The 24,477-nt window shown below is 41.3% G+C and overlaps 2 protein-coding genes across 2 annotated transcripts in view; one reads left to right on the top strand and one right to left on the bottom strand.

The window, feature by feature from the left end:
* Positions 1 to 9,561, top strand: part of cdc42ep1a (CDC42 effector protein (Rho GTPase binding) 1a) — a 14,275-nt gene extending 4,714 nt beyond the window's left edge. Inside the window, exons 2-4 of the mRNA XM_084938258.1 lie at positions 1,364 to 1,467; positions 4,534 to 5,527; positions 7,814 to 9,561. Coding sequence (XP_084794384.1) covers positions 5,056 to 5,527; positions 7,814 to 8,535 — 1,194 coding nt within the window. The 5' untranslated portion in view covers positions 1,364 to 1,467; positions 4,534 to 5,055 and the 3' untranslated portion in view covers positions 8,536 to 9,561. The remainder of the gene's footprint in view (positions 1 to 1,363; positions 1,468 to 4,533; positions 5,528 to 7,813) is intronic.
* On the bottom strand, positions 187 to 24,477 carry sh3bp1 (SH3-domain binding protein 1). Its single transcript, XM_084938257.1, has 18 exons — positions 24,168 to 24,477; positions 18,206 to 18,248; positions 17,800 to 17,904; positions 17,639 to 17,715; positions 17,096 to 17,207; positions 16,526 to 16,602; positions 16,341 to 16,428; positions 16,199 to 16,267; positions 16,008 to 16,098; positions 15,779 to 15,915; positions 14,924 to 15,035; positions 14,535 to 14,616; positions 14,378 to 14,458; positions 12,971 to 13,084; positions 12,765 to 12,862; positions 11,989 to 12,145; positions 11,484 to 11,854; positions 187 to 10,356 (listed from the first exon to the last, which is right to left on the bottom strand). The coding sequence occupies exons 1-18, from the start codon at positions 24,215 to 24,217 to the stop codon at positions 10,070 to 10,072; spliced, it is 2,151 nt and encodes a 716-aa protein (XP_084794383.1). The 5' UTR covers positions 24,218 to 24,477; the 3' UTR covers positions 187 to 10,069.

Below are 24,477 nucleotides of genomic sequence, written 5' to 3'. Positions count from 1 at the left end.
AGTGTAGCAGTGTTTTGCTTGGATTCAAACTGAGTATGGTTGGTGAAAATAGGACGGTAATTGAAAGCCAAAGACTGACCCTGAAAAATGTGGCCTTATCTTGTATGTTTGTTCACCTGGTTAGCGGGGTTAGTGAGTGGAGGACATGAGAAGGGAGAGAGAGAGCAGGGAGGGGAAAAGCCACGATAAAACACAAAGTCTGCCGCTGATTTTACTCAAGACAAACTGTAGCAGAGTAAACATTTTGAGTTACAGTCATGAAAAGAAGTGTGTGTGTGGCCTGACGGCTGTTATATTTAAGCTTTTACATCCTTCATAAGTCAGTCAAGACGTTCAAGGAGTAGGAAAACAAAGAAGGAGCAATTAGAGGTAAAGAAAGCTCAAATGGAAACAAAACTAACAAAGGAACGAGGCAGAATGAAGAAAGAAAGAAAGTTTAAAAAGGAAAGACAAATTAAAGGAAAAAAATGAAAAGAAAAGAAAAAAATGGAGATTAGGACGTAAACATGGTTTGAATCAGAGGAGAGGTTGAAGAGACGGATGTTTGATAGTAGTAAAGACTCCACCGACTGATGCTATGTTCAGGAATGTGTTCGTGCACACACAACAACCAACACACACGGCTCCTATTAGACTGTGGTTACTCTGGTTTATATCCAGCAAAGCCACCTCAGGAAAATACTGTACACAGTGACATGGAAATGTTGTTCTGAGAATCCCCTGAACAGTAACTTGGCCAGAAAAGCAGCTTAAAACTGAATATAAAAGTGTGATTAGGTACGACTTTTAGTGCTGTGATGCTCGATTGTCATCATTGGGCCACATAAAATCATACTCACATTAACACTTAATAGGTCTCAGACACTGGATCACCAAAGTCACTGAGATTCACTGTCTGGGAACAGCGAATGTCCTGTGCTAAGTCTGTCCACAATAAAGGGATCTCTCCCACAAGTGGAATCCAGCCATCTTTAATAAACCTGTGCTTTCAACTGCTCTGACAAGTCAGAGTTTCTGCTGTGAGACGAGTCTATCCATAAAACAGCTGTTGAAAGAGTGATTATATTAATAAGGTCGTGGACCAATCTCACTGTTTTTCCCTTATGTCACAGCCTGCGTTCCTTCTTTTCTCCTCATAAACATCCATCAGCGTGCCATCATCCTCTCACATCTTGTTCCCTTTGCTTTCTCCTCAGCTGACCTTTTCGCTTCCTTTCATTCCTCCTACCACCTATCCCTTTCATCCTCTTTTCTGCCTGCATTTGCCATCCTCTCCCTTCACTCCTCCTTCTTACCCTACTTCACTTTAAACTCACTCTTTCCTTCCCCCCGACTCATTTGTATTGTATTTCAACTCTTGCAGAAATCAGAACCAGTGGTTCCAAGCCGAAGCAGCCAGGCTCTGCCCAGACAGAGGTGCCATACCGAGGATAATGGAGGAGATGAAGGATTAGGGGATAATCCAGGGTATGTCCAAGTCCCTGCTGTCAAGTGCTCCCCTATTTTTCTGATATCTAAGACGAATGCACAAAGACTGCTCCCTGGATTATAGCATTAGACTTATTACCATTAAATGTGTTTTTAATGCTTGTTTTAAATTCATGCTGTTTATATAATTCACTGGAGTGTGCAGAAAACAGCAAGCGCACACGAATAAGTTTCTCAGTGAGGAAAGAAGGACAGTGGATGGGTTGTTGAGCTTTGCCCGGAGGCTTCAAGTACATGACATGAGTCAGAGGGACCGACCCCCTCTGAGCTGTGGTCAAAGGTTTTTTTAACAGGATTACAGGCAGAAACAAAAGAGCAGAGCTTTCCGTAAGTACACAGCCAGAGTAATTAATGCCTTCATGTGTGCAGTATTCCGGTAATGCTGCAGGTTATCAATTAGGATGGGGTTTTTCTCTCTAACTTAAGATGAATATTTCCCCCTTATTTGGAATTACTCCCTTATTGTCTCTAACGACACACACGTTATTTTAATCAAGGAGGTAGCCTGTTGCTTCAGCTCCGCTCATGGGAGCATCTACCAGGTTCTTGCAGGCCTGCACGCTGTCTCAGATTTAAGATCGCACCTCGGTATAGCGGTCCTTCTGTGTCCCTTTGCAAGCCTTGATATGGCTGTACTCGGCGCTGGTATGTGGTATATTTCCTCCCCCTCCACACCCAGATGCCCCTCTTAAAACAGCAGCCAGGGGAAGTGGAGCGGAGGGCCTGGGACTGCGGTCAGGAGCAAATTAGAAAGGCTGCCTTGGACCTGACGCAATCTCCATTTCATGAACCATAGCCAGTCATTAATGAAGCCAGACGGGGCCTGTGCACGCGTGGGAGGCCCACTGATATTTAGACGCTGCATCTGGAAAGTGGAGAGAACGAGAAGTCCATGTCAGGTTTGGCTCATGCTATTAAAATATTTTAAAATTGAATATCAATTACTCTGCTGGCAACGAACACATGACAAAGGGCCAAGACAGACTTAGAGAAGTGGGGAACTCCAGGACTGAAAAAAGGCAGCAAAAGATTATCAGTTATGTTACATAATTAAAATGGAGTACAAAAAGTTAGTTGCTAGCTGTTGTTAACTACTGATGATCTGGTATCAGATTGGGCTATGTTTTGTTTTTATTTTTTATTCATAAAGAGTCCTATATATGCTGAAGCTTGGCAGAGTAGATGACAAAAACAGCCAGAATTAAATCTCCCTTCTGCTTAATGCTATTTGTCTAGCTGTGCCAATATTTAACATGAAATCATCTCAAATTTCAGCAACACAAAGCTGAAAAAAAGAATAAATAAATATTCCACTGCAGAATATTTACAAGAAGACATTCTGCTTTGATGATGGGTTTTTCTGCTTTCCTGCTGCACTTCATCTGCAGCCTGCTGCTCTTTTACCCTCATCTTCAATTCTCCGTACTACGAAGGAGGCAAAGTCTGCTACTGTCTCATTCAGTGAGTAGTTTAAGAGTCCCCGTAATGTGTTTTACAGCATCATGGAGTGCAGGTTCTAACTTGTGAATAGGTTAGAGTTGATCCTCTCTGTCAGCCCATCACAGCAGCGGTGCCATGACTTGCAAAGCCTACAAACCATGAGCGTAACATTTATTTAGAGACACATGTCATCCACGCGTTTCTCTTTCATGTAGTTAACAGTAGTTTTCACTGTCAAAAAGTGTCTTTTTCCAGCGTCATGAAAAGTTGGAACAGAACAGCATCCAGATCATGTCTTCAATGCCGTGTCATCTACGGCCACAGATACCAGGGGCTGAAAGTGAAAGTCAGTTTCTTGCAGTGTAGATAATTCATTCATCTGTTGTTGATAATGTAGCAGAAGCAGGGACCTGTAGAGCAGAGGTGCAGCATGCTGCTATAGAGATAGAAATGTGGTGCTTGAGAAAAGGCGAATTTATGTTAAAATATTTCAGCTTCTCCTACAAAAGGTTACATAATGCCATCCTGCTACATTCTAAAGAAAAATAAAACATCTGATTAATATTACCTGAATAAAAATTAAAAGCAACAGCACAAGGCTTAAAAGCTTAAACCCTAACTCTTCAGATAAATTTGACAAATCTTGTTAATTTCCTGATGTTGAAACGAAGCAGACATTGAAAACATGGAAAAGAAATATAATTATAAGCTTCTTTTCCCTCAGCCACAAGGGGTTGCCTTCCTCACACAACCTTCCCAGGGATTTGCGTCTTCTCCTGGAATCTCAAGCAAATGTGTTAACCACTACACTGTGGAGCCACTGGAAAAAAATATAAAAGAAGGAAAGAGATAAATGATTAAACTTGGACTAATACCAAAATTCAGAGAAGGTACAACTAAAGAGCTAAGGGGAAAAGGTAGGATAGTGAAAGATGTATTTTTTTTTAAAAAGAGTATAATAACTAACATTTTAACATATTACTTTTTTCCCCCTACTATACAAAGCACATCGCCTGTACTTAGAATTGCTCGGAGCTCTATACAGCAGTAATCTGGTGTTAGAGCCAGATAGCAACAGTAATTTTCTTATCAGGATATTTTCATTATCTCTTCCTATCTCCCTGAGAATATTTTGCTTGTTTATAAACAAATGTGAGCTTGCTGAATGAGGCCTGCTGCTCCTGCTTTGAAAGCTTTTTTGAAAGTCATTTTTCCAGGGAAGTGTAAAATGAAATTTGTGTAACCTGCTCTCCAGACAAAGCAGGACAAAATGGAAGCAGGAATTCCCTGGAAGTACACCCATCCCATGGATAAGAAGCAGACTTTGGTTTGCTTCACGGAGCAGTAACTGCAGTCTAAATTTAGATGGTTCCAGACCAGCGGACACTTGGAACGCGGAATCTTAAAAAACCTGCGGAAAGAAAGAGAAGTTACTGTACTTTACAACATCCAGAAACAGAAAGCACCAGGGTCTCTCTCTGAATCTCAGCTTACACATTACAAACTGCAAGTGTGATCCATTTCTTTCAATATACCTAAAAAACAAGCACATCCCTGTCTACATTTTAAAGATAGATGTTTTTTCCCTGTTTTTACTTTCAATAGATGGCTCCATGGTATGACCGCAGAACCGTTTGCAGCTGGATTTGGACCTATTTCTGAGCTGATGTTGACAAAGCCAAAGCCCAAAGCGAGCCATTCCACCTGACCACACTCCAACTGGATCGGCTGCCTCCAGGAACACAACTGCATAGTGTTCTCCTCAATTTGTGCCTGTTTAATTCAGCCAGCTATGCATGTCAACAAGCTACAAAGACTGGGACAGAACTTGGCCTGTACATAATAAACAGACATGTTATTCTAGTGAACTATTTGGCACTGTAGGCCTGGAGTTTTACGTTTCAGCCTCAAAAACGACACAGCTTCAGATCTCGGAATAACCATTGAGAGCTATTTTCCAGGTCCATACTTTGGACTGACGAACTGTCAGTGACTTTGGTAAAACTCTAAAAGGAGAGAAGTTGAAATTTATTGTTGAGTTTGACCTTTCTGTGGGATTAAAGGCAATTCCAGAAATTGTTTCGAGTTGATTCTCAAGAAGATCCGAGCCATTCTTGATTTCTGATCATGAATCTTCAGGAAAAGCTGTCAGGTCTGAAGGGTCTGGTCTCACATTCCCACAGCAAGCGTCGCCATAAAGGAGACCTAACGGTGGACATGATTAGCCCTCCTCTGGGAGACTTCCGTCACACCATGCACGTGGGCCGCGGTGGCGATGTATTTGGGGACACATCCTTCCTCAGCAATCACGGCGGGACTGCCAACGGGAACAATGGGGAAACTGATTCTGTTTCCAGTCCCGACAACAAGATCGGAGCTTTCTTCTCCAGGACCCTCCGTCAAATTAGGAGGGGCTCTGATAGTCGACCCAGAGAGGCATCCAAGGATTTCTCTCCACCGCCTCCTGCCATTTCTCCCATCATCAAAAATGCCATCTCCCTGCCCAGGCTGGATGTGGATATGCCTAATGGAAGCCCCACCACCAAGGTGCTCTTCCCCAGTTCTCAAAACACGCCTGAGGAGAAGAAAAGCTCTTATGGTGAGTGGGAGATATGGTTTTTATGGATCAAATGATTATGCATGGCATAATTTGATTCACTTTTATCACTCTTATTAGCCCTTACCAGCCTACAACAAACATCAGGAAGGAAAACTAGAAATTAGTGGGTAAAGAGACGGATTTTCCATTCAGTAGGTGATCGGAAGGACAGAAACACTAAATGAATGCTGATTTTCTCCAAGGTACTGCCATGGTACTTTGCTTGTAATGAATGTTGTAAATACACTGAACAAAATGGTCATTAGTACCCGGGAGTATACCGGCTAGCAAAGTCGTATTCAAGCTAAATTTATGGATATTGTCACCACGAGCAGTGCGCTGTTGGTGCTTTATAGTCGTGCACACAAGTCTGTTTCTGTAGCCTCTGCATGGGTTGATTTCACATAATTACTCTCTCTGTGTAGTTAAAGCGCTATGAAAATGGATCCCAACATGGGACCATAAATGTCACAAATCAGGTTTGCTATATAAGCTAATGTTACACTAGTTGAGCCCGGTTTACTGTGGGAAACTAATTGGATAATTCGTGGACTTCTCGGGCTCAGGCCCTAGTCCCTACGCTCTTAGGCTCACCTTTGCCCAGTCCTTCAAGAATCCTTTAACGACCAAATCACTAAGCTGTCCCTAAGTGCCTTCCTTTCTATTAAATGACATCACTGGTAAATAATGTCTCATGTGGGCGAAAGTCAAATAGGTTAAGTTCCAGCACAGTGTTCCAGCGTTAACTAGGAACTGTAGGAATGTGGGGATCATCTGTTGAAGTGCAGTGAAATGAATCCATCATGTACCCAGAGATCTAGAGGCAGACTGCCCCAGATGTCCTTATGAATCACCTTGGCTCGTAATCAGCAGCGTTTACATTGATAACACACCTAGATCCAGACATAGCTGGCAGCGAGCTGTCTGGGAGGCTGTTTGAATGTTTGAATGACCCCTGTTAACACCACACTCATGGCTGATGCAGTCTGGCCTGCTTTGTGTGTGTGTGTGTGTGTGTGTGTGTGTGTGTGTGTGTGTGTGTGTGTGTGTGTGTGTGTGTGTGTGTGTGTGTGTGTGTGTGCGTGCGTGTGTGTGTGTGTGTGTGTGTGTAGGGTTTGGTGAATATAAAAACAGCCCACAGGAAAATCTTTTTTTTTAAACCTTTCTAAATTTTCACTTTATCATTAACTTATTTGTCTAATGATTCAGTGACTTCATGATCTTCAAATTTAAAGAAACAGATTTACATTTTTGGATATTGTTAGAAACAATAAGGACCAGAAAAAAGCTTAAAGGACGCCTCATTGTTCTTAATAAACAAGATTTGAAGCTTTAAGCCTAACTTTAAACAGAGTCAAGGGGGCAGTTTGCCCATGTTTACAGTCTTTTTGCTAAGCTAAGCTAACCATCACCTGTTTGCAGCTTCATATTTAGCATATTGACATCAAATCTTATAGTTAAGTGAAAGGAATCCAGTTTCTTTCATATCTGTTCCTTTAAATGATGAGTGAGTGATCAGATTGTATTTGAGTTCCTGACCTCTTTAATCCCTGAAATGTGATCAGATCACCAGTGAAAGTGAACGAAAACAGGTTTTAAATAACTATATATAGGTATGTGTGATGTTTTTATCTGGATATGAGTTGATGTCTGCAAACATTTTTATTTATCTAAAGCCTTTAAAATAATAACGGAACTGAAGCTACTTAAGTTTCCAGTTATGTTGCATTATGACAGATTGCACGTTTTCTTGAAACAAATCCTCCATAAACTGGTTTAATTCTTTCTCTCTCTTTGGTTAAAATGTGCAAACTGTAAAATCCGTAACTGTTTTCGTTGGTTGAAATGAAAACCTCCCGACTCTTGGCTCGATACAGCTGGCACTGAGAAGTGCTGTAATTTACCCATTTCGTCCTGCAGGCAGCATTTTGTGAGTGCGTGACTTATTCTGTGATCCGGCAGCATCGGGCCGATGATTCACTGTTCACAGAACGGGACAAGTCAGCACTTTGGATGCTGAAGTGGTTTTTTGCCAGGTTTTAATTGTGAAGCAATATGAATACACACTGCCCCCTGCTGGAATGGAATGTAAAGTCATGCAACTGCATCAATCTACTTTAAAGAGCTGCATATGCAAACTCTTCAATGCAGAGTTAACTTGTTTGTATTCATCTTGCTTTTTTGGTATTCTGTGGTTGAGCTTGTTACTGCTTTAGAGGCTTCTGTGTAACCTCTGGATTGAGCTGATTTTTATTGATATATGGATTTCATGTGTCTCCTGCTCAGGTCTGGAGTCTGGTTTTGTCACCTTGCCTCGCCTTTCGCGCTCCGAGCGTCAGCAGCCGTCCATCTCCATCCCCACCTCCTGCTCCACCAACATTCACCGCGGCTCTCTGACCGACCCCTCTGACATCATCTTGTCCACCTGCTCCGCCTCTGTTGAAACTTCCGACCCCTGTCGCACCACTGCCTTTTCCGACTCCCTTCCTTCCCTCACCTCCCTGGATACCTTCACTTTTGACCTTGGCCCCTCCCTCATGAGCGAGGTATTTAGCCTCATCGACGGCCACCCGGAGGAGCGCAGCCACACCTGGGAGGGAGAGGAGATAGGGTCAGCATGCGGGCTGACCGCTGAAGGTTCAGAAATGGACTCCTTGGCCACAATCTCATACGTGGATTCATTTCTGAAGGAAGACTGTGGGGGTGGAAAGATCCCACATCGGGCCCAGTGGGAAGAGGAGGAGGAGAGCGCAATGGAGTCGAATGGAGTCGGGCTTTCTGTTAAAGTTCCTGATGTAGTGATGGGGTCTTCTGAGAGGGGAATGATGGGAGTAAGGATGGAGAGCAAACGATTTCAGAGTGCTACAGACGTGCTCGCTCGTCACTATGGTGCCGGCCTCTTAAAGGGACAGAGCAGGGCTGAGACTGGAGATTCAGAGTTCATGAGCCAGCCAAGGAAGAAAATATCCTACAGTTATATGGATGACGAGGACGAAATTAAAGTCTGAGCTCAGAAAATCAAACGTGTTGGAAAAAATTGTTTATAAAAATGTGATGTGTAATTCCTCTGAAAGTCCAATCAAACCAATCATGTAAAATCATCATGTGGTTGACAAAAGGCTGGTTCTGCTGACAGAACGAGCATGGAAACTTAACACCCTTCGCCCTTAATACAGAATTCCTTCTATGCAATCGTGCTCCGAGGATATAAAATTTTGATTCAAACCTGCTGCTGAATGTACCTAAAAGGAGTGAAAGACTTGGCTGCTGCACGTTTCCTGCTCTGCACAGGAAAATAACTGAAGCAATGGAGGGTATGGAAAGTGCGTATGTACTAGCGAATGTAGTTACAATCAAAGGAAAGCCCAGCATTACTCAACGCGGAAGTTGCAACGCCTGACGTTCACTTTATCCTTTTTTACACTTCCTCATATACGAGGGGGAAAGGCTTCCGGTGCAAGACCAGATTACTATTGAGAACACAGAAAGGAAGTCGGGGGGGTTGGAAAAATATATTTGGTCTTAACACAAACTTTTGCTATCACTACAATCTCTTTTTACTCAGGAATATACTAGCAGGGGAGAAAAAAGGGAAGAACAGTACTTAACAAGAAAAGGGGAAATCCCAGAACTTACAGTATAAAGTCTCATCAGATAATCAGAGATCTCATTTATAACACTACGCGGACCAATGTAATACTACACGTAATACTGGTATTTGCTAGATGCAACTAAAGCCTGAATTATATATTGTGCATTGTATGCTGCAGACCTTCTATATAGATAATCTGTGCACCTTTTTTATGATTATGAAGTCCGACCCGTGTATTGCTTTTTTTTTAATAGAGGAAACATCATGCATATGTTACTTTATACAGCTGCACATGAAGATATCTGCTGACCTCCTATGAATATGTACATACAGTATGAGCACCTGCAGTAAGTACATAGTGCAATTCACATCCATATGCTGCAGCCAGTACCAGCAATTATACTACAAAAATATAAAATGACAATAAAGGTGTTTTTAATGAGTTGTGCATTCATTTCAAGTTGGTTTAAAGGAATATTCCAGACACACTCTATAAACCCAAAAAACTGCTGTAAAAAGTTAGAATTTTCGAGGACTGTTCAAAGTGAGCACAGCCACTATCGGTTTATGGGTGGGGTATCGTTTAATAAGTGAAATGCCAAAACCAGAGAAAAAAAAAGTTTTCCCACACTAAAATAGCTTACACAAATACAATTGTTTTGTACATTTATGGACAATTCCAGCCTAAAACAGGAAAATATTTTTGCTGTGAATTAATTTATCATAGGTCTATTTTTTTTTCTCTGACCGTAAAACCATCAGAATAAATAAAATTACTAGGCTGGTTTTGGGGAAAAAAATCTGCAACACTTAAAATCAACTTACTGAACAATCTAAGCGTACCCAGCACTCTTTGTCTTTTTTTTTAATGACAAAATATAAAAGTGTTTCAGCAGCTGTTCTGCTCGACTCAATAACAGAAGTTTGGATGTTTGAGGGACATTTTTTTCTCACTGTGCCATAGAAGGAACCTCTTTTGCCTGTGATGGTGGGGGAAGAGGTGGAGGGCAGTTTGGAGCTTTGAGTCCAGGCTTTTTTGGAGGAGGCTTTTTCATGCTGGCCTGCTGTCCTCGGGGTGCAGGCGTCGGATGGGGCCTAGTGTCTGGAACCGTCGCAGGTGCGATCGGGGGTGGAGGGGCATGTGACTTGAGAGGTGGCGGCAGTTTTGGTTTGGAGAACTGAACCGTGACCTGCTCGTTTGGCTGGTTAGACTTGCTCAGGGGGAAAGTTCTCCTTGCTGTAAGAAAGATAGCGGGAGGGGGAAATGACAGCACTGAGCGCACGAGCACAAGAAGTCATGCACTTCTGAAAGCGAAAATCACAAACCTTAAACAACTGAACTATATCTGTGGTATACACTGTAAATAAAAGACAGATTTAGCCGCATTTTTAATGCCTGAGCTGAATCACCAGACATGATGTGATATAGCAATAATTCACATACTGCAATTTATGTGAATAAATTGCAATCTGTTTTTCCTAATACAGCAGTTAACACCAAATAAACCACATGTCTGTTACAATCTGCTCTAGAGGTTAACACACTCTACATGTTACATAGACTATAAACCTATCACTATATACATGTGTCAAGTTTAGCTACGGTTTCAGTGCTTGTACAGTCTATGTTTAGCCGATATGTACAGATATGTAATTTCTCATTCAACTATATTTGATTTATGTGTTTAGTTTACTTCATTGACAGAGTTTCATTTAAATTCTAGTATCAAATTTCGACATCTGGTGGAAGTATATGACTACCCAGTTGCTTTACATTGTATAAGCTATTATACAAATGCACTGCATTTAAGGAAAAATGGTTTGGTAGATAGATGAACAGCATGATACTTATAAGGCAACATCTTTCAGCCAGCGAGGCAGTTACAAAAGTGTAAGAGATGACGCATGAACCTAAAGATTGATACTCTGGTCAGCGGTGTGAGACTTCCTGTTTCCTGTGTACATCCTGATTGTTAAAATAACAGCGGTAGATGTATTTTTCCTCATATTAAAATACATCGAATTACCAAGCTACTATTTTGACTAACGAGTCTGTACTGAGCGTCCACAATGGAAAAGAAACAGTAAGTGCTGATAGAGATACGCTCAGTCCAAAAATAGCTCCTTTGGGAGGGATATTTATAATATGGTAAAAATTACCCTGATGATCTCATCTTTATGTACTGAGATCATGATCTTTAAAATTTGAAAGATAATGCGTAATAGGATATCCCAGCTTCACCTGCGTCAGCTTATATTAGAGTAATATAATGTCTCGTGTGTACGTCTGAAAAACTAAAGTGCTGAAAGTGCTTCTGGAGAGGCAGTCCCAGCTCGACCTGTTTGACTGAACCTTTGACTTACGTTTAAACGGTGACGCGATCTTCACTAATGCCCTGGGAGAATCTGGTGGTGCTTCCAAAATTGGCTCGAGCTGGTTCTGTTCTGAGATCTGCCTCTGGGTGGGACTCCGGGCCTGGCCTGAGTTTGTCGCAGATCCCGCTGCTCTGGGAAGCGGAGTCGGGTTCTGGTTTGCCGTTGAGCTGGACGCGGCTGTAGAGTCAGAGGCCGGAGACGGGCTGGAATCGGTCAAGGATGAGCTGCTGGGCGTCCTGTTTGGTTGAGCAGGTGCTGCCGTCTCCGCTTCAGGGCTGCCCCACGTGGAGGTGCCACTGCGGCCGCTCACAGAGCCAGATTTCACCAGGAAGGAGACGCCACTGTCCTGAGAGGCTGTGCTGCAGGTTCAAGTATTTTAAAGAGTTTTCACTTTTTAGCATTTGTAGCCATTGAATATTTAACATCATATCATAACATATCTTAAAATATAAATATCAGCCACATTATGATTACTGCACTTATTACGCAGTACCTGTTTGTCTTGGAAAGAGGGAAGTGATATGCAGACGAGGAGGCTGTGGAGGAAGAGGAGGAAACAGTTCTGCTCAGTTTCCCCTTTTCTGGGACAACGGGAGAGGGCAGAGACGCATCCAGGACCTCGGGAAGTTCTGGGATCTCGAACGAGAGAGCTGATCAAAACAAATAAATAAAAAGAGTCTTACTCATTGCACTCAGCTGATGTAAACGTTCATCCCCGTTCACATCATCTACATTCATCTTTGACCTGCTCCACTTGCCACGTGCACAGTTTCCTGTGCAAGGGTGCATCTAAGAGTGTACTAAGTTTCTGAGCGGGTGTTGCAGAGAGGTGAAAAATAACACAGGCTTTATTAATTTCCATGTTTTTCTTCTGTATTCTTGACAGAACAAAGCAACATTCATATTAACTGCAACTCGTGTTTTTAGCAAGATATCGCAGCAGAAGAAAGAACAATAAAAATAATTGTGGTTATTGCAAATACGAAAAGAAAAAAATATGTTACATTAAAACCACCCACACATGAACAGTGGTTAACAGCAGACTCAGTCAGAGCAACTGATATTGTGTAAAAGTGATTCTGTGAAGATCTGTATTGTTTGCGATCTGGCTTTCTTACCAGATAAGTAAGTCACATACATGTCTAAGGGCCCAGTTCTTCATTTTTCTGTATCATATCATATCCCCGCATCAGTGTATGTATCTTTTAGCCATGCTGAACAACAAGTCTTCAAAGAACAACTTTCAGTTTACATTAAGAGTGCATTTACCTTCGGGGAAGAGATCAGAGCTGTACTGAATAAGAGGCTCGATGACTGTCACCACCTGGACTGAAGAAGCTGAAGCCATGTCAAAGAGAGCAGCTTCCCTAACGAGGCAAAGTGATTGAGAGAGCAGAGAAGGACTCACATAAAGCACAAATATTGTTAACAGTGTAAGAACAGGAATAACTTGGAATATGATTAAACACACGTACCCCTCAGCTCGCGGCCAGAGCAGGTTTGGTCCCAGGACGATGGCGATGTTACTTGGTGTCATTTTGTTTATAGCCTGTTGCTCAGATAACAGAGACAGGAACTGGACCAGGTACCTGAAAAGCAAGAAAAGAAGATGGAAAGAAAAAAAATGAAGAAGACTTATAGACATATTAACACAAGATATATGAAAATTTAAATAAATATAAGACTTGTTGATTTCCTCTGCCATGTTAGCAACACTGAGGCTGTGCTTTGAAATAAGGGTAGTATGAGTCAAATGTTAAGCCATTTAAGGTGGGCAGATATATCTGAGTGGTATCAGATCAAAACTTTGTTTCTCTGCTTTAAGTTCACGCGTAGCCCACTCAGTGGTGTTACTTTTATACCTTCAACATGCACAATGAAAAATGTCTGAACATTTGTTTTATTTATAGCCTACAGCACACTGAAATAATAGAAGCTGACTCAAAGTAACTAAGAGACAGGTATGTTTATATTCCAGGTCTAAAAAGTACACACAGTGATTTCATGATCACTAAAATGTGTTAAGAATTTGCAATGTGAGTCATCCCATAAGTCATGACACACTGCTCTCCCTAAACATAAAATGCCTTAAGGTTAAAAGTATCACCATTTGTATCAGTATTAGCAATACTGGCCCTGTATTGACTCGGTATCAGATTAATACCTAAATTTGCAGTATTGCACAGCACTATTAAGCCACACATAATGATAACATGTTGATGCATAGTTCGCTGACTTAGTTGATGAGGTATGGTGGTCCTTAAAGGTCAAAAACAAGAAAACAGCAGCAAATAGAGAAATTCTGCAAAAGCATGCAAAACACAAAGGAAGTAAAATAAAACACAAAGGAAAGAGGAAAAATGGCAGCAAAAGCTCCAAAATAACGTGACAGCACAGCTGCAGAAGTGAGACGCTAACAGTAAAGGGCTAACAGCAGGCATGTGTCCACAGTTACATGAATCATGTGATTAAAACACACATTACACGTTATTTTTTCCACCAGGGTTTTTTTTTTTCACTTCTATTGTGTTTTACTAAAATTCCTTTGTTGTTTATTGGGTGTGTCTTGTGTTTTTGTGTGTTTTTGCAGCATTTGCAACATAACCTGGTACTAACAGAAGCTAATTCAAGACACATTAAAAACTAACTAGACATCTGAGCAGAAACACAAGGGCCAAAACTGAACCCAATACATCTTTTTTATATTGTCTTAACCACACATACTATATATAGACATACACATACAAAACAAAGAGCCATCATGACTCATGAGCCAACAATACTGCTGAAATATTTCAGTTAGGTCAATTTAAAAAACAACAACTTCAACATTTGATCATGTGAGTGCAAAAAAAGAAAAAAGCTATTCACAGACTACACACCTGAGGTTGTTGTAGTTTTCAGGTGGCAGTTTCTTTAGAAGTATCTTGAATTGTTCCAGCTTCTCTGACAGCTCTTTCTCCCTATGGGGTCAGAGGTCAGAGTTAAGGAACACACCACAGTCAAAATGAGAAATGTAGAAATCGATTTTGTACAGACCCTGCTGCTTTAAACCAGTCGTTGTAGAGGTCAAACGTCATTAGAGGTTCGGGAAGTTCTCGGAGGTAACACTTCAAAGCTCCTGTCGACACATTCAGAAGTAAATCCCACCGTTAGATAAAAACATATATTTATTAACCCAAAATATTGCATTTTGAATTTAACCTTCTTGCTGTTTTCTCAACATAATCCATTAATAAATGCTTTTATATTGCACTGCTATAAATAATTCTAGCGCACTGAAATGGTGTTTTTGATGTTCACAGGAAGCTGTGCTTGGAGCAAACAGAAGAGGAACTGGGTTGTTAAAATGAGCTGTGAAAGTCACATTGGCTGGCCAGATGAGGAAGAGCCCTCATGACGGGAAATGGAAGTGGGCACAGCCTCACCTGCCACGGCGTGAGGGTCCATGCTGAACTCGCTGTGGTCCACCGTCCCTTGATTCAGACACGTCTTCAGCCTCTTCATCACCGAGGCTGCGGCGGCCAAGCGAAACAGACCCTGAGGAAAGACGACGGTTCATCAAAAACGGGAGAAAAAAAGAGCGTTCGAGCGGTAGAAGTCGCAACCAGCCAGCAGTCAGTCATTTCAAATCAACATAACCAGGGAAAGCCCCCACGGCTCAGAAAGAAAGTGTTAACACCCTCTTTACTGATTATATACGTTTAGACACTGATTTTTTTCCACCCTTTCAGTTTGTCCATACAGTTTGTGCTTAACATGCAAAACTGATTACTTTCCCATCAATCTTAACTGTACTTTGTAGTTACTGCAAATGAACAAATATTAACACACCAATGCTCTAAACTTCTTTTTAATTTTTTTGAGTAAATCTGATGCCAGTTTTGCAGAGCTGCTGTACACTTTGATTTATATAGGACCTGTGATGTTAATTTGGAGCTCTTTTCTTTGTTCCTGTGATGCTACACTAGCTTTGGTTCAAAAGAATCACTATTCATATAACACTGGGCCTTTGTGCAGCTCCTCAATTCAGCCGATAGCTGAGCCGTGAGCCTGAGAAGACCATGTGATGCATTATAGTGATCCAAGAGTATACAAAGTGTCTAAATTAGTGCTTAGAGCAGCATAAATCCTGAGAGTTACATAACAGTAATAACCTCAGAAAGCAATATGATGTGCACTCAGGCTTGGACGGTGCACAGCAATTTAAGTGGGCAATGAAAGCACTTTTAATTTGCATATTTCTGGGTCTGCGTGTTATGACTGCGAACACTGTGCGATACCTCCTCTCTCATGCCTGTTCTCAGCAGCATGTGAATACACTCCTGGATGGGTGCTGCGATTTCTCTGTTGCTTTGAGACAAATGTGAGAGCAGAGGCTCCCCGTAGACCTTCTGGTTGGAGAGGCTTTGTGACGACTCTGCAAAACACACAGCAGGCATGATGACACGTATCGCAATATTACATCAGTGAAGCGGATAAAACGCACTGACCAGAGAAAACTCGGGTTACCTTTTTGACTGTGATCCTCTTTGAGTTCGCTGATGTTTTTATCCAGGAACATGTGAGAATTCTTGTGGTATTCTGCCTGCAGCTCGAGAAGCTATTTTTTGACCAAGAGAGAAGCAGAGGCGGTGGATATAAAAAGAAACAAAAGTCAAAGTTAAGAAAAAGGTCACATCATTACCGTAACGGTGACTCACACGAATAAAGTAATTTGCATAGTCATCCTCCTTAGTTGCAAAGTGATACAGGTCTGCAGAGTACTGGTCCTACGGAGACAACAGCAAAAGGTCAGAGATCAAGACGACGCCATTGATTCCAGACAGACTTAAACACTTGTACCTTGATGCTCTCCAGCTTCCTCCAAGCTTCTTCCATTTCCTCCCTAAGCCCATCCTGCTTTGCCTGAGGTCCAGTGCTAGCCTGACTCCTGACCACACATACACACACATGCCGACACATAAAAAAATTTGAAAAATTGTGGGGTGGGGTGTGTGGTTAAAGTGCAGGATATTTAAAAACCTCACCTCATTCTTGCATTGTTCCAATCTGTTGTGAGCTTTGCAAACTGCTTTTTGTTCCTTAGAATTTCAGGTAAATCATCCTAAATGGACACAAAAAGGGAAAAAAAAAGATTTTATGTGATCATTTAGTTACATCTAGATGATTGTGCATGAGTGTAGTCTATATTTCTAAATAATCACATACAGGGGATGGGCAGAATATAGCAAAGACTTAACAATGACGTTCAAGTGGCTACAAAAGCACAAGTAGTTAACTCATCTAGCATTTAACGACCTCCTCTGTACCTATAATGACGAGTTTTGACACCTCAGTGTACATCAATAAAGTTGTGGTTTGATGACCATTTGAACAGTTTGGGGGGGGGAGGGGTTCCAGTTAATGTTTGATGCAAACTGAGTCATTTTGTTCAACAGGAAAGCCTAAACTATGAGAGAAACCCTTCTGTTCATGAAAGAGCTTCACGGGTTAAAAAGTTAAAAAGCACTTTTAGCCTAAATTATATCAGAACATATTCTTGGTTTTGCTCATCACTTATCTTCTGTTCAGCAACATGAACATTAAGCTGTTGTCACCTCGCTAAGCTTGTTTAGTGGCTCCAGGACCTCCTTCTCCACTTTCATCTCAAAGTCTGCCAGCATGTTGGCCAGCATCTTCTCCATGAAACAGCACATTTCCAGCACCCTCCTGTCACACACACACACACACACACACGACCAAATCATGATAAATATCCACCTCAAATCTGATATACTGTTTTGGAAATATATCAGAAGACATGCTATAAATTTCATTTAAAAGTGCAAAAAAGCATGTTCCTTCAGATTTAAACTAGATAAATCAATATACAAAGCAAATGGCATGGATGCAACCCATCAGGCTAGCCTATTACAGCGCTAAACTCTAAATAAAGCAGATGCACAGAGCTCTGGTAACAAGTCATAGACAGCATCCTCTTTCTTTTTTCACCCAGAACTGAACACTCGAAAACCTCCACACTACAGTCATGAGGTTTTTGCATGACTCTAGTGTCAGTAAGAGCATTGGCGTTCAAGTACAGAACACAGATGGATCAATGGAGGGGTGGATGGGTAACTGCAGAAGATCAAACCTGTCACCTGATTGAGGACTCTGCATCGAAGTCTTTCAGACTTTCTGCCATGCTGACAGACAGAAGCATCAGAGGAAGTTTTTTCTGTAGAGAGAGGAGGACATGTGACATTTTTCAGTAACTAACAGAGCATTTCCATAAACCACGCAGATGTATTAACACTGCTACCATTCGTTTTTCGGCCTCCAGCCCCTGTTGACTCTGCATGCAGCTCTGCAGCTTTTTATGGAGGACCTGAGCTGCCTTCCTGGCTGGTTCAATCCTCTGCTCCACCTTTGGTCAAACACACATACGGTGACCCTTAGAGCGTCTAATGATGGTATTTAATTTATTATTTTACTGCTATAAATGATGTGTGCAAACGAAAAATGCTATGGTTGCATAAATTTACATGAAATAGAACGTGGGTGGTAAGTGAATGTGTCCTCTAGTAGAGCTAGTAGAGCATCGCTGTGGTAACCATTGACAATATACAGCTATGGCTATAAACCACACTGTATCTTGGATAATACATTATTCATAATAGTATAAGAATAAAAAAATCTGTAAGGGTAAAGCAGATTATTTTTCTCACCATAACCAGGTCTTCATGTAGAAGGTCGGTAGCATCTTGTGACCTGCAAAAAAATTGATATTAATTTAGAAAAGATCTGCTGTTTAATGTGTTGTTTTAGCATGATATGTAATGCAGCGGTCCCCAACCCCCGGACCACGGACCAGTACCCGTCCATGAGTCGTTTGGTACCAGGCTGCAAGAGTTGAGGCTCGGAGTGGGAAATTTTTTGGTTTTCAGGGGTTTTATTGTTATTTTTTAATCATTTTTATCGATAACTCGGTTTCCTTGGGTCTTTCCCGTGTGCTATTTTTTTTGGTACTGGTACTGGTGTTATTTATCCGTGACACCTTAAAGGGCAGTCCGTGAAAATATTGTCGGACATAAACCGGTCCGTGGCGCAAAAAAGGTTGGGGACCGCTGATTTAATACATATAATTAAGCTAAGGATAACACGTGTCTGTTGATATTCAGGGTTTTCTAAATTTATTTAAATCAACTGAATTCAAACATGCAACCTTGGACTGTGATATTGTGCTGCTGTTTTTATATTCTGTGGTCTAAAAATTGTTACTCGGCTAATCAAAATGTGAAAAAATTCTGTTAGCTGTAGCCAAAAAGAAATAAATGTCAAAAAAATAAAGGGGCTTGAAATGTACATTTTGACTTAAAAATCGTATCGGTCTCAATGTTTGAAACCAACCTGTAACCTGTGCTTAAAACTGAAACTTGACAAATGCTAGCATTAGCATGCTAACGTGCTCACAATGAACATAGCCAACATGACATCACAGACTGGTTTTGAAGTTAAATTTTACTATTTCAGTCATTGCTATCTTTTTTTACATATATATTATTATTTTAAACTAGACATAACAAACCAGACCTGGACTTTAAGGCTGGTAAAAATTGAAATACACCATTACTGCTTCCATAGGAATTCAGAGGATAAGTAGCAGAGAAACTGTTAAAAACCGCAAGAGCTACATTTAAATTAGTATCTACAGATTACACAAACTGTGTAATCTTTTCATCTTCATGGCAGTATAGCTATAGAAAGATCGAACAAGTGTGGCTTGTTTGGAAGGGTTTTTAGCAGAAAGGCTCTACAAAAAGAACATTTGAGCTCAGCACGGTGTACAAATCTTCTGGAGAAATGTCACAGCTCCATGTTTGACCAAAAACCCCAGAGAATCAAACCCAGAGCTATACCCAGAGTATCGACACAAATGTCTCATGTATTAAGCACGGTGGTGGAGGGGTGATGATTTGGGCTTGTTTTGCAGCCACAGGATCTGTGAACCATGCAACCAATGAGTCAACCATGAACTCCTCTGTGCACCAAAGTGCTCTAGAGTCAAACGTGAGGCAATCTGTCCGTCAGCTAAAGCTTAGGTCAGAAAGGACATGCAACAGAACATGATCCTAAACACTGCAGCAAACCTACAAGAGAATGACTGGAAAAGAATCAAGGTGTTGTAGTGACCACGTCAAAGTCCAGACATCAACTTGAATGAAATGCACGACATGTGAGAGAAGAGTGGGCCAAAATAATTCTGTAACGATACGAGAAACTGATAAAGTCATACAGAAAATGAGTACTTCACATTACTACTTCTACAAACTGTTGAATCATGGGATGTACAGTTAAATCTAGTTTTCTAGTTCATTAATCGGGTAAAATACAGTTTCAGCCATTATTACTCATTTGTGAGACTAGATAGTGGGACTATCCAAAAGTTGTCCAGTTATAAATAGAGACCCAAACATCAAGTAATACACATGAAACACCAATATAACCTAACATAACCGAAATATCATGAATATATTCATGAATCGTTCTCATATATATGTCTATAAAACTAGACTTGGACGATGCCACTTTAAGGCACTTCTGCACTGGCATCAGTCTTTTATATACAGTCATTTAGCAGGTAAGTGATGTTTAGCATGTTGCTGTGCTAATTAATATGTGCTGATTAGTCACAAACATAAAGTACAGCCCCAGTTGACTAGACTTGCTTTTAGTAACAAATCAAATGAAACTTTCACCAAGAAGTCATCGCAATTTTTTGGTGTATTTGAGCACACCACGTGATAAAGTTATTTCTGTACCGGGTAACTGACTTTCCTACTGTTTCAGTGCAGTGGCCTCGCAGTTTGTGCCTCTTCTGCATGGGGGACATAAATATATCTAAATGTGGGGGTGGTAAAAGATAAAGGACATTTTAGGCCTGAATAACATGCAACACCATGACAACAGCCTAAGCATGGGCGTGTAGGGTAGTGCTGTGGTTTATTTAGCACCAGGTGGGGAGGACTGCAACACCACAAGTTTCTCTGCTGTCACAAGAGGAGGCAAAGCAATCTACAGAGAGCTGATAAAAGTCACTGCAGCCATTATGTTTGCCCAGTTCACAAAGAGTTCAGTTATGCTTCAGTACTTCTAAGGTATAGTTTTAATTCCTCTTGTGAATCTAAAATCTGGCCTTTCGCAACACAAGGAGAAGAAATCCTCAGTAGGTGCTTGTTTTAGAGCACATATACTTTATTAGGAATTGTATGTGAGACCTTAGAGGTGTATGTGTTTAGATCAGTGTGCAATATGTCTATTTATATGTGTGTTTATTTCATCAGAGCTCAACGCTCCAGTACAAAGTGAAAAGTGCTGTTCGTGTTAGTTGGAGCCCACGTTGCCCTGCTGCAGATGCACGCTGCCGAGTTTATTATTAAACCAGAATGCGTCAAAGGTAAAGGGAGCACAGCCTGAAACCACACTCGTCTAGCCCTGCTGCATGCAAGCTTGTACCAAGAAAACCAAATAGCGCATAGGTGCATGATTTAGTCACCAACTTCTTTGCTAATGCCAGTCACTCAGTGGTAGTCAACCACAGGAATGCCTAACATAATCTGGCACCTACTTTCAACTTTAAGGTGTTGTGCAAAAGTCTTAAGCCATCCCATATTACTTCATTTTTTTGCAAGGAAAACAGGAAATGGGTGTTTACTGAAACATGTGCAAACCTGCATGGAAATACAGTATACAGGGAGTGCAGAATTATTAGGCAAATGAGTATTTTGTCCACTTCATCCTCTTCATGCATGTTGTCCTACTCCAAGCTGTATATGCTCGAAAGCCTACTACCAATTAAGCATATTAGGTGATGTGCATCGCTGTAATGAGAAGGGGTGTGGTCTAATGACATCAACACCCTATATCAGGTGTGCATAATTATTAGGCAACGTCCTTTCCTTTGGCAAAATGGGTCAAAAGAAGGACTTGACAGGCTCAGAAAAGTCAAAAATAGTGAGATATCTTGCAGAGGGATGCAGCAGTCTCAAAATTGCAAAGCTTCTGAAGCGTGATCATCGAACAATCAAGCGTTTCATTCAAATTAGTCAACAGGGTCGCAAGAAGCGTGTGGAAAAACCAAGGCGCAAAATAACTGCCCATGAACTGAGAAAAGTCAAGCGTGCAGCTGCCAAGATGCCACTTGCCACCAGTTTGGCCATATTTCAGAGCTGCAACATCACTGGAGTGCCCAAAAGCACAAGGTGTGCAATACTCAGAGACATGGCCAAGGTAAGAAAGGCTGAAAGACGACCACCACTGAACAAGACACACAAGCTGAAACGTCAAGACTGGGCCAAGAAATATCTCAAGACTGATTTTTCTAAGGTTTTATGGACTGATGAAATGAGAGTGAGTCTTGATGGGCCAGATGGATGGGCCCGTGGCTGGATTGGTAAAGGGCAGAGAGCTCCAGTCCGACTCAGACGCCAGCAAGGTGGAGGTGGAGTACTGGTTTGGGCTGGTATCATCAAAGATGAGCTTGTGGGGCCTTTTCGGGTTGAGGATGGAGTCAAGCTCAACTCCCAATCCTACTGCCAGTTTCTGGAAGACACCTTCTTCAAGCAGTGGTACAGGAAGAAGTCTGCATCCTTCAAGAAAAACATGATTTTCATGCAGGACAATGCTCCATCACACGCGTCCAAGTACTCCACAGCGTGGCTGGCAAGAAAGGGTATAAAAGAAGTAAAACTAATGACATGGCCACCTTGTTCACCTGATCTGAACCCCATTGAGAACCTGTGGTCCATCATCAAATGTGAGATTTACAAGGAGGGAAAACAGTACACATCTCTGAACAGTGTCTGGGAGGCTGTGGTTGCTGCTGCACGCAATGTTGATGGTGAACAGATCAAAACACTGACAGAATCCATGGATGGCAGGCTTTTGAGTGTCCTTGCAAAGAAAGGTGGCTATATTGGTCGCTGATTTGTTTTTGTTTTGTTTTTGAATGTCAGAAATGTATATTTGTGAATGTGGAGATGTTATATTGGTTTCACTGGTAAAAATAAATAATTGAAATGGGTATATATTTGTTTTTTGTTAAGTTGCCTAATAATTATGCACAGTAATAGTCACCTGCACACACAGATATCCCCCTAAAATAGCTAAAACTAAAAACAAACTAAAAACTACTTCCAAAAACATTCAGCTTTGCTATTAATGAGTTTTTTGGGTTCATTGAGAACATGGTTGTTGTTCAATAATAAAATTATTCCTCAAAAATACAACTTGCCTAATAATTCTGCACTCCCTGTATAAGGCAAAAACTGAGTTTTGAATAACTACCAAGTCTATTTTTCATATGACATATTTATTCTTCAGGGCAGTTTGAACTCTAGTATGCAGGTTTTGTGTAGTCTTTGGGAATAGTTCTCTGGGCTTCTTGGAAGATATTCAAAGCTGTACTTTGGATTTTGGTCTTTTGTTCTGTTCTCTGTCCAGATGTTCCCAGACTGCTTCAGTGATGAGGTCCGGGATCTATAGAGCCCAGTGCATTACTATTCCACTGTGTTCTGATACTGCTCTGACAGCACGTTTGGGTCTTGAAGACAAATGAAGTCAATCAAACACTTTCCCCGTGCAACATGGCTAAAGTCCAGTAAATCTATGAGTTCTATCAATTTTGACAAGCTGTCCAACACCACTCGCTGAAATGCAGACCCAAACCATGACAGAGCCTCCACTGTGTGTTACAGATAAACTCTCCTGACCTGAATTTCAAATTTGGATTTAACACTCCATCAGACCCAACAATTTTCAGTCCGCTTCTTGTGTAATTAGGCATACCTCAGCCTTTTCTCCCTGTTTCCCTTCAATAAGCTACTTGCCAGACACCCTTCCACTGAATTTCTAACGAGGCTTCAGCGAGCAGTATGTGAATCAGCTGAAGAGCCTTCAAAAAGCCCGGAGAACTGTTGTGACAAAGGCTTTTATTTTCTACTTAATGTTTGCACTGTTGAAATATCAGTTTAGCAATTTAAAAGCAACCTCCTGGCAAAGAGCCACCATCTTTCCAGCGTGTTTCTAACATTTACCACAACCTTGAGTCAGTTTCTCTGTTCAGAAGTGCTCAGCCGCTCTGGGTCTGAGGTTTCCCTCAAAATCCAAACAGTTTGAGTCACCTTAAAGAGGAACCAGCTACTTTACACACTTCCATCACACTGAAAGTGAGAACATACAAAAAACCAAATCAGATTATCAAACTGATACGAAAACTGCACTGAGAATTCCCCTCCCTCTTAGAGTTAAAGAAAATAAAGTCTCAAAGTAAAGCGATCCATCGTATTAGTAACGCAGCGGTGGATAATTTTTCATGTAGTCTGATAGCAGGAGTGGCATTAAGGTGACTGGTAGTATATGATGAGCATAAATGACAAAAATAAAGCAGAGAAGTCTCAGTGATATTTTCCTACAGACAGTCACCGAATACTGTTCAAGCTGATGTATATTCATTACACTATGGTCACGGCTGTGGTTACTGATTTCTTTATCTAATGCGGCAATATGTAACTCAAGGGACATCTGTCTTACACGACGCAACGTTTGGGGCCACAGAAGACCTTAAATTTACTTTAAATGTGATCATAATGTCGTTTAAATGCAACATTCAGAATACAAGTTCAGGCTTACCTTGTCGCAGTGCCCAACTGCTTCAGGATGCTCAGAGACTGCCGGAGCATGCTGGCAGCAGAGTCCAACCAGCCTTTCTACCTGACCTACCCACTCTTGATCGACTCAACAAGGTATCCTGTTAATTAAAAAAGAAAAAAAGTGGAGGAAAAGTCCACACAGGCTCCAGGCTGCGTTACTGCATCAGGAAGAGAAAGCACAGACCGGTGGCTCTGCCTCTGCTTTGTCTGTTTTTTGTGTGTTTATGCATGCGTGTTTTGGCCTTCAGTTTTCGTTCTCGTTTCAGGAGCACGCTCTCAAGTCACGTCGA

The sequence above is a fragment of the Perissodus microlepis genome, chromosome 8 (assembly GCF_051167445.1).
Source record: "Perissodus microlepis isolate ML-2025 ecotype Zambia chromosome 8, ASM5116744v1, whole genome shotgun sequence".
Taxonomy (NCBI): Eukaryota; Metazoa; Chordata; class Actinopteri; order Cichliformes; family Cichlidae; genus Perissodus; species Perissodus microlepis.
This window is presented reverse-complemented; position numbering and strand designations above follow the sequence as displayed.

Excerpts from the sequence above, each read along its gene's own strand:
- sh3bp1 (XM_084938257.1), bottom strand. The coding sequence starts at position 24,217 with ATGCTCCGGCAGTCTCTGAGCATCCTGAAGCAGTTGGGCACTGCGACA. Across the intron at positions 16,099-16,198 it reads ATGCAAATTACTTTATTCGT|CTTCTCGAGCTGCAGGCAGA; the intron begins GTGAGTCACCGT and ends GTCAAAAAATAG. Across the intron at positions 12,146-12,764 it reads CTCTGATCTCTTCCCCGAAG|CTCTCTCGTTCGAGATCCCA; the intron begins GTAAATGCACTC and ends TGTTTTGATCAG.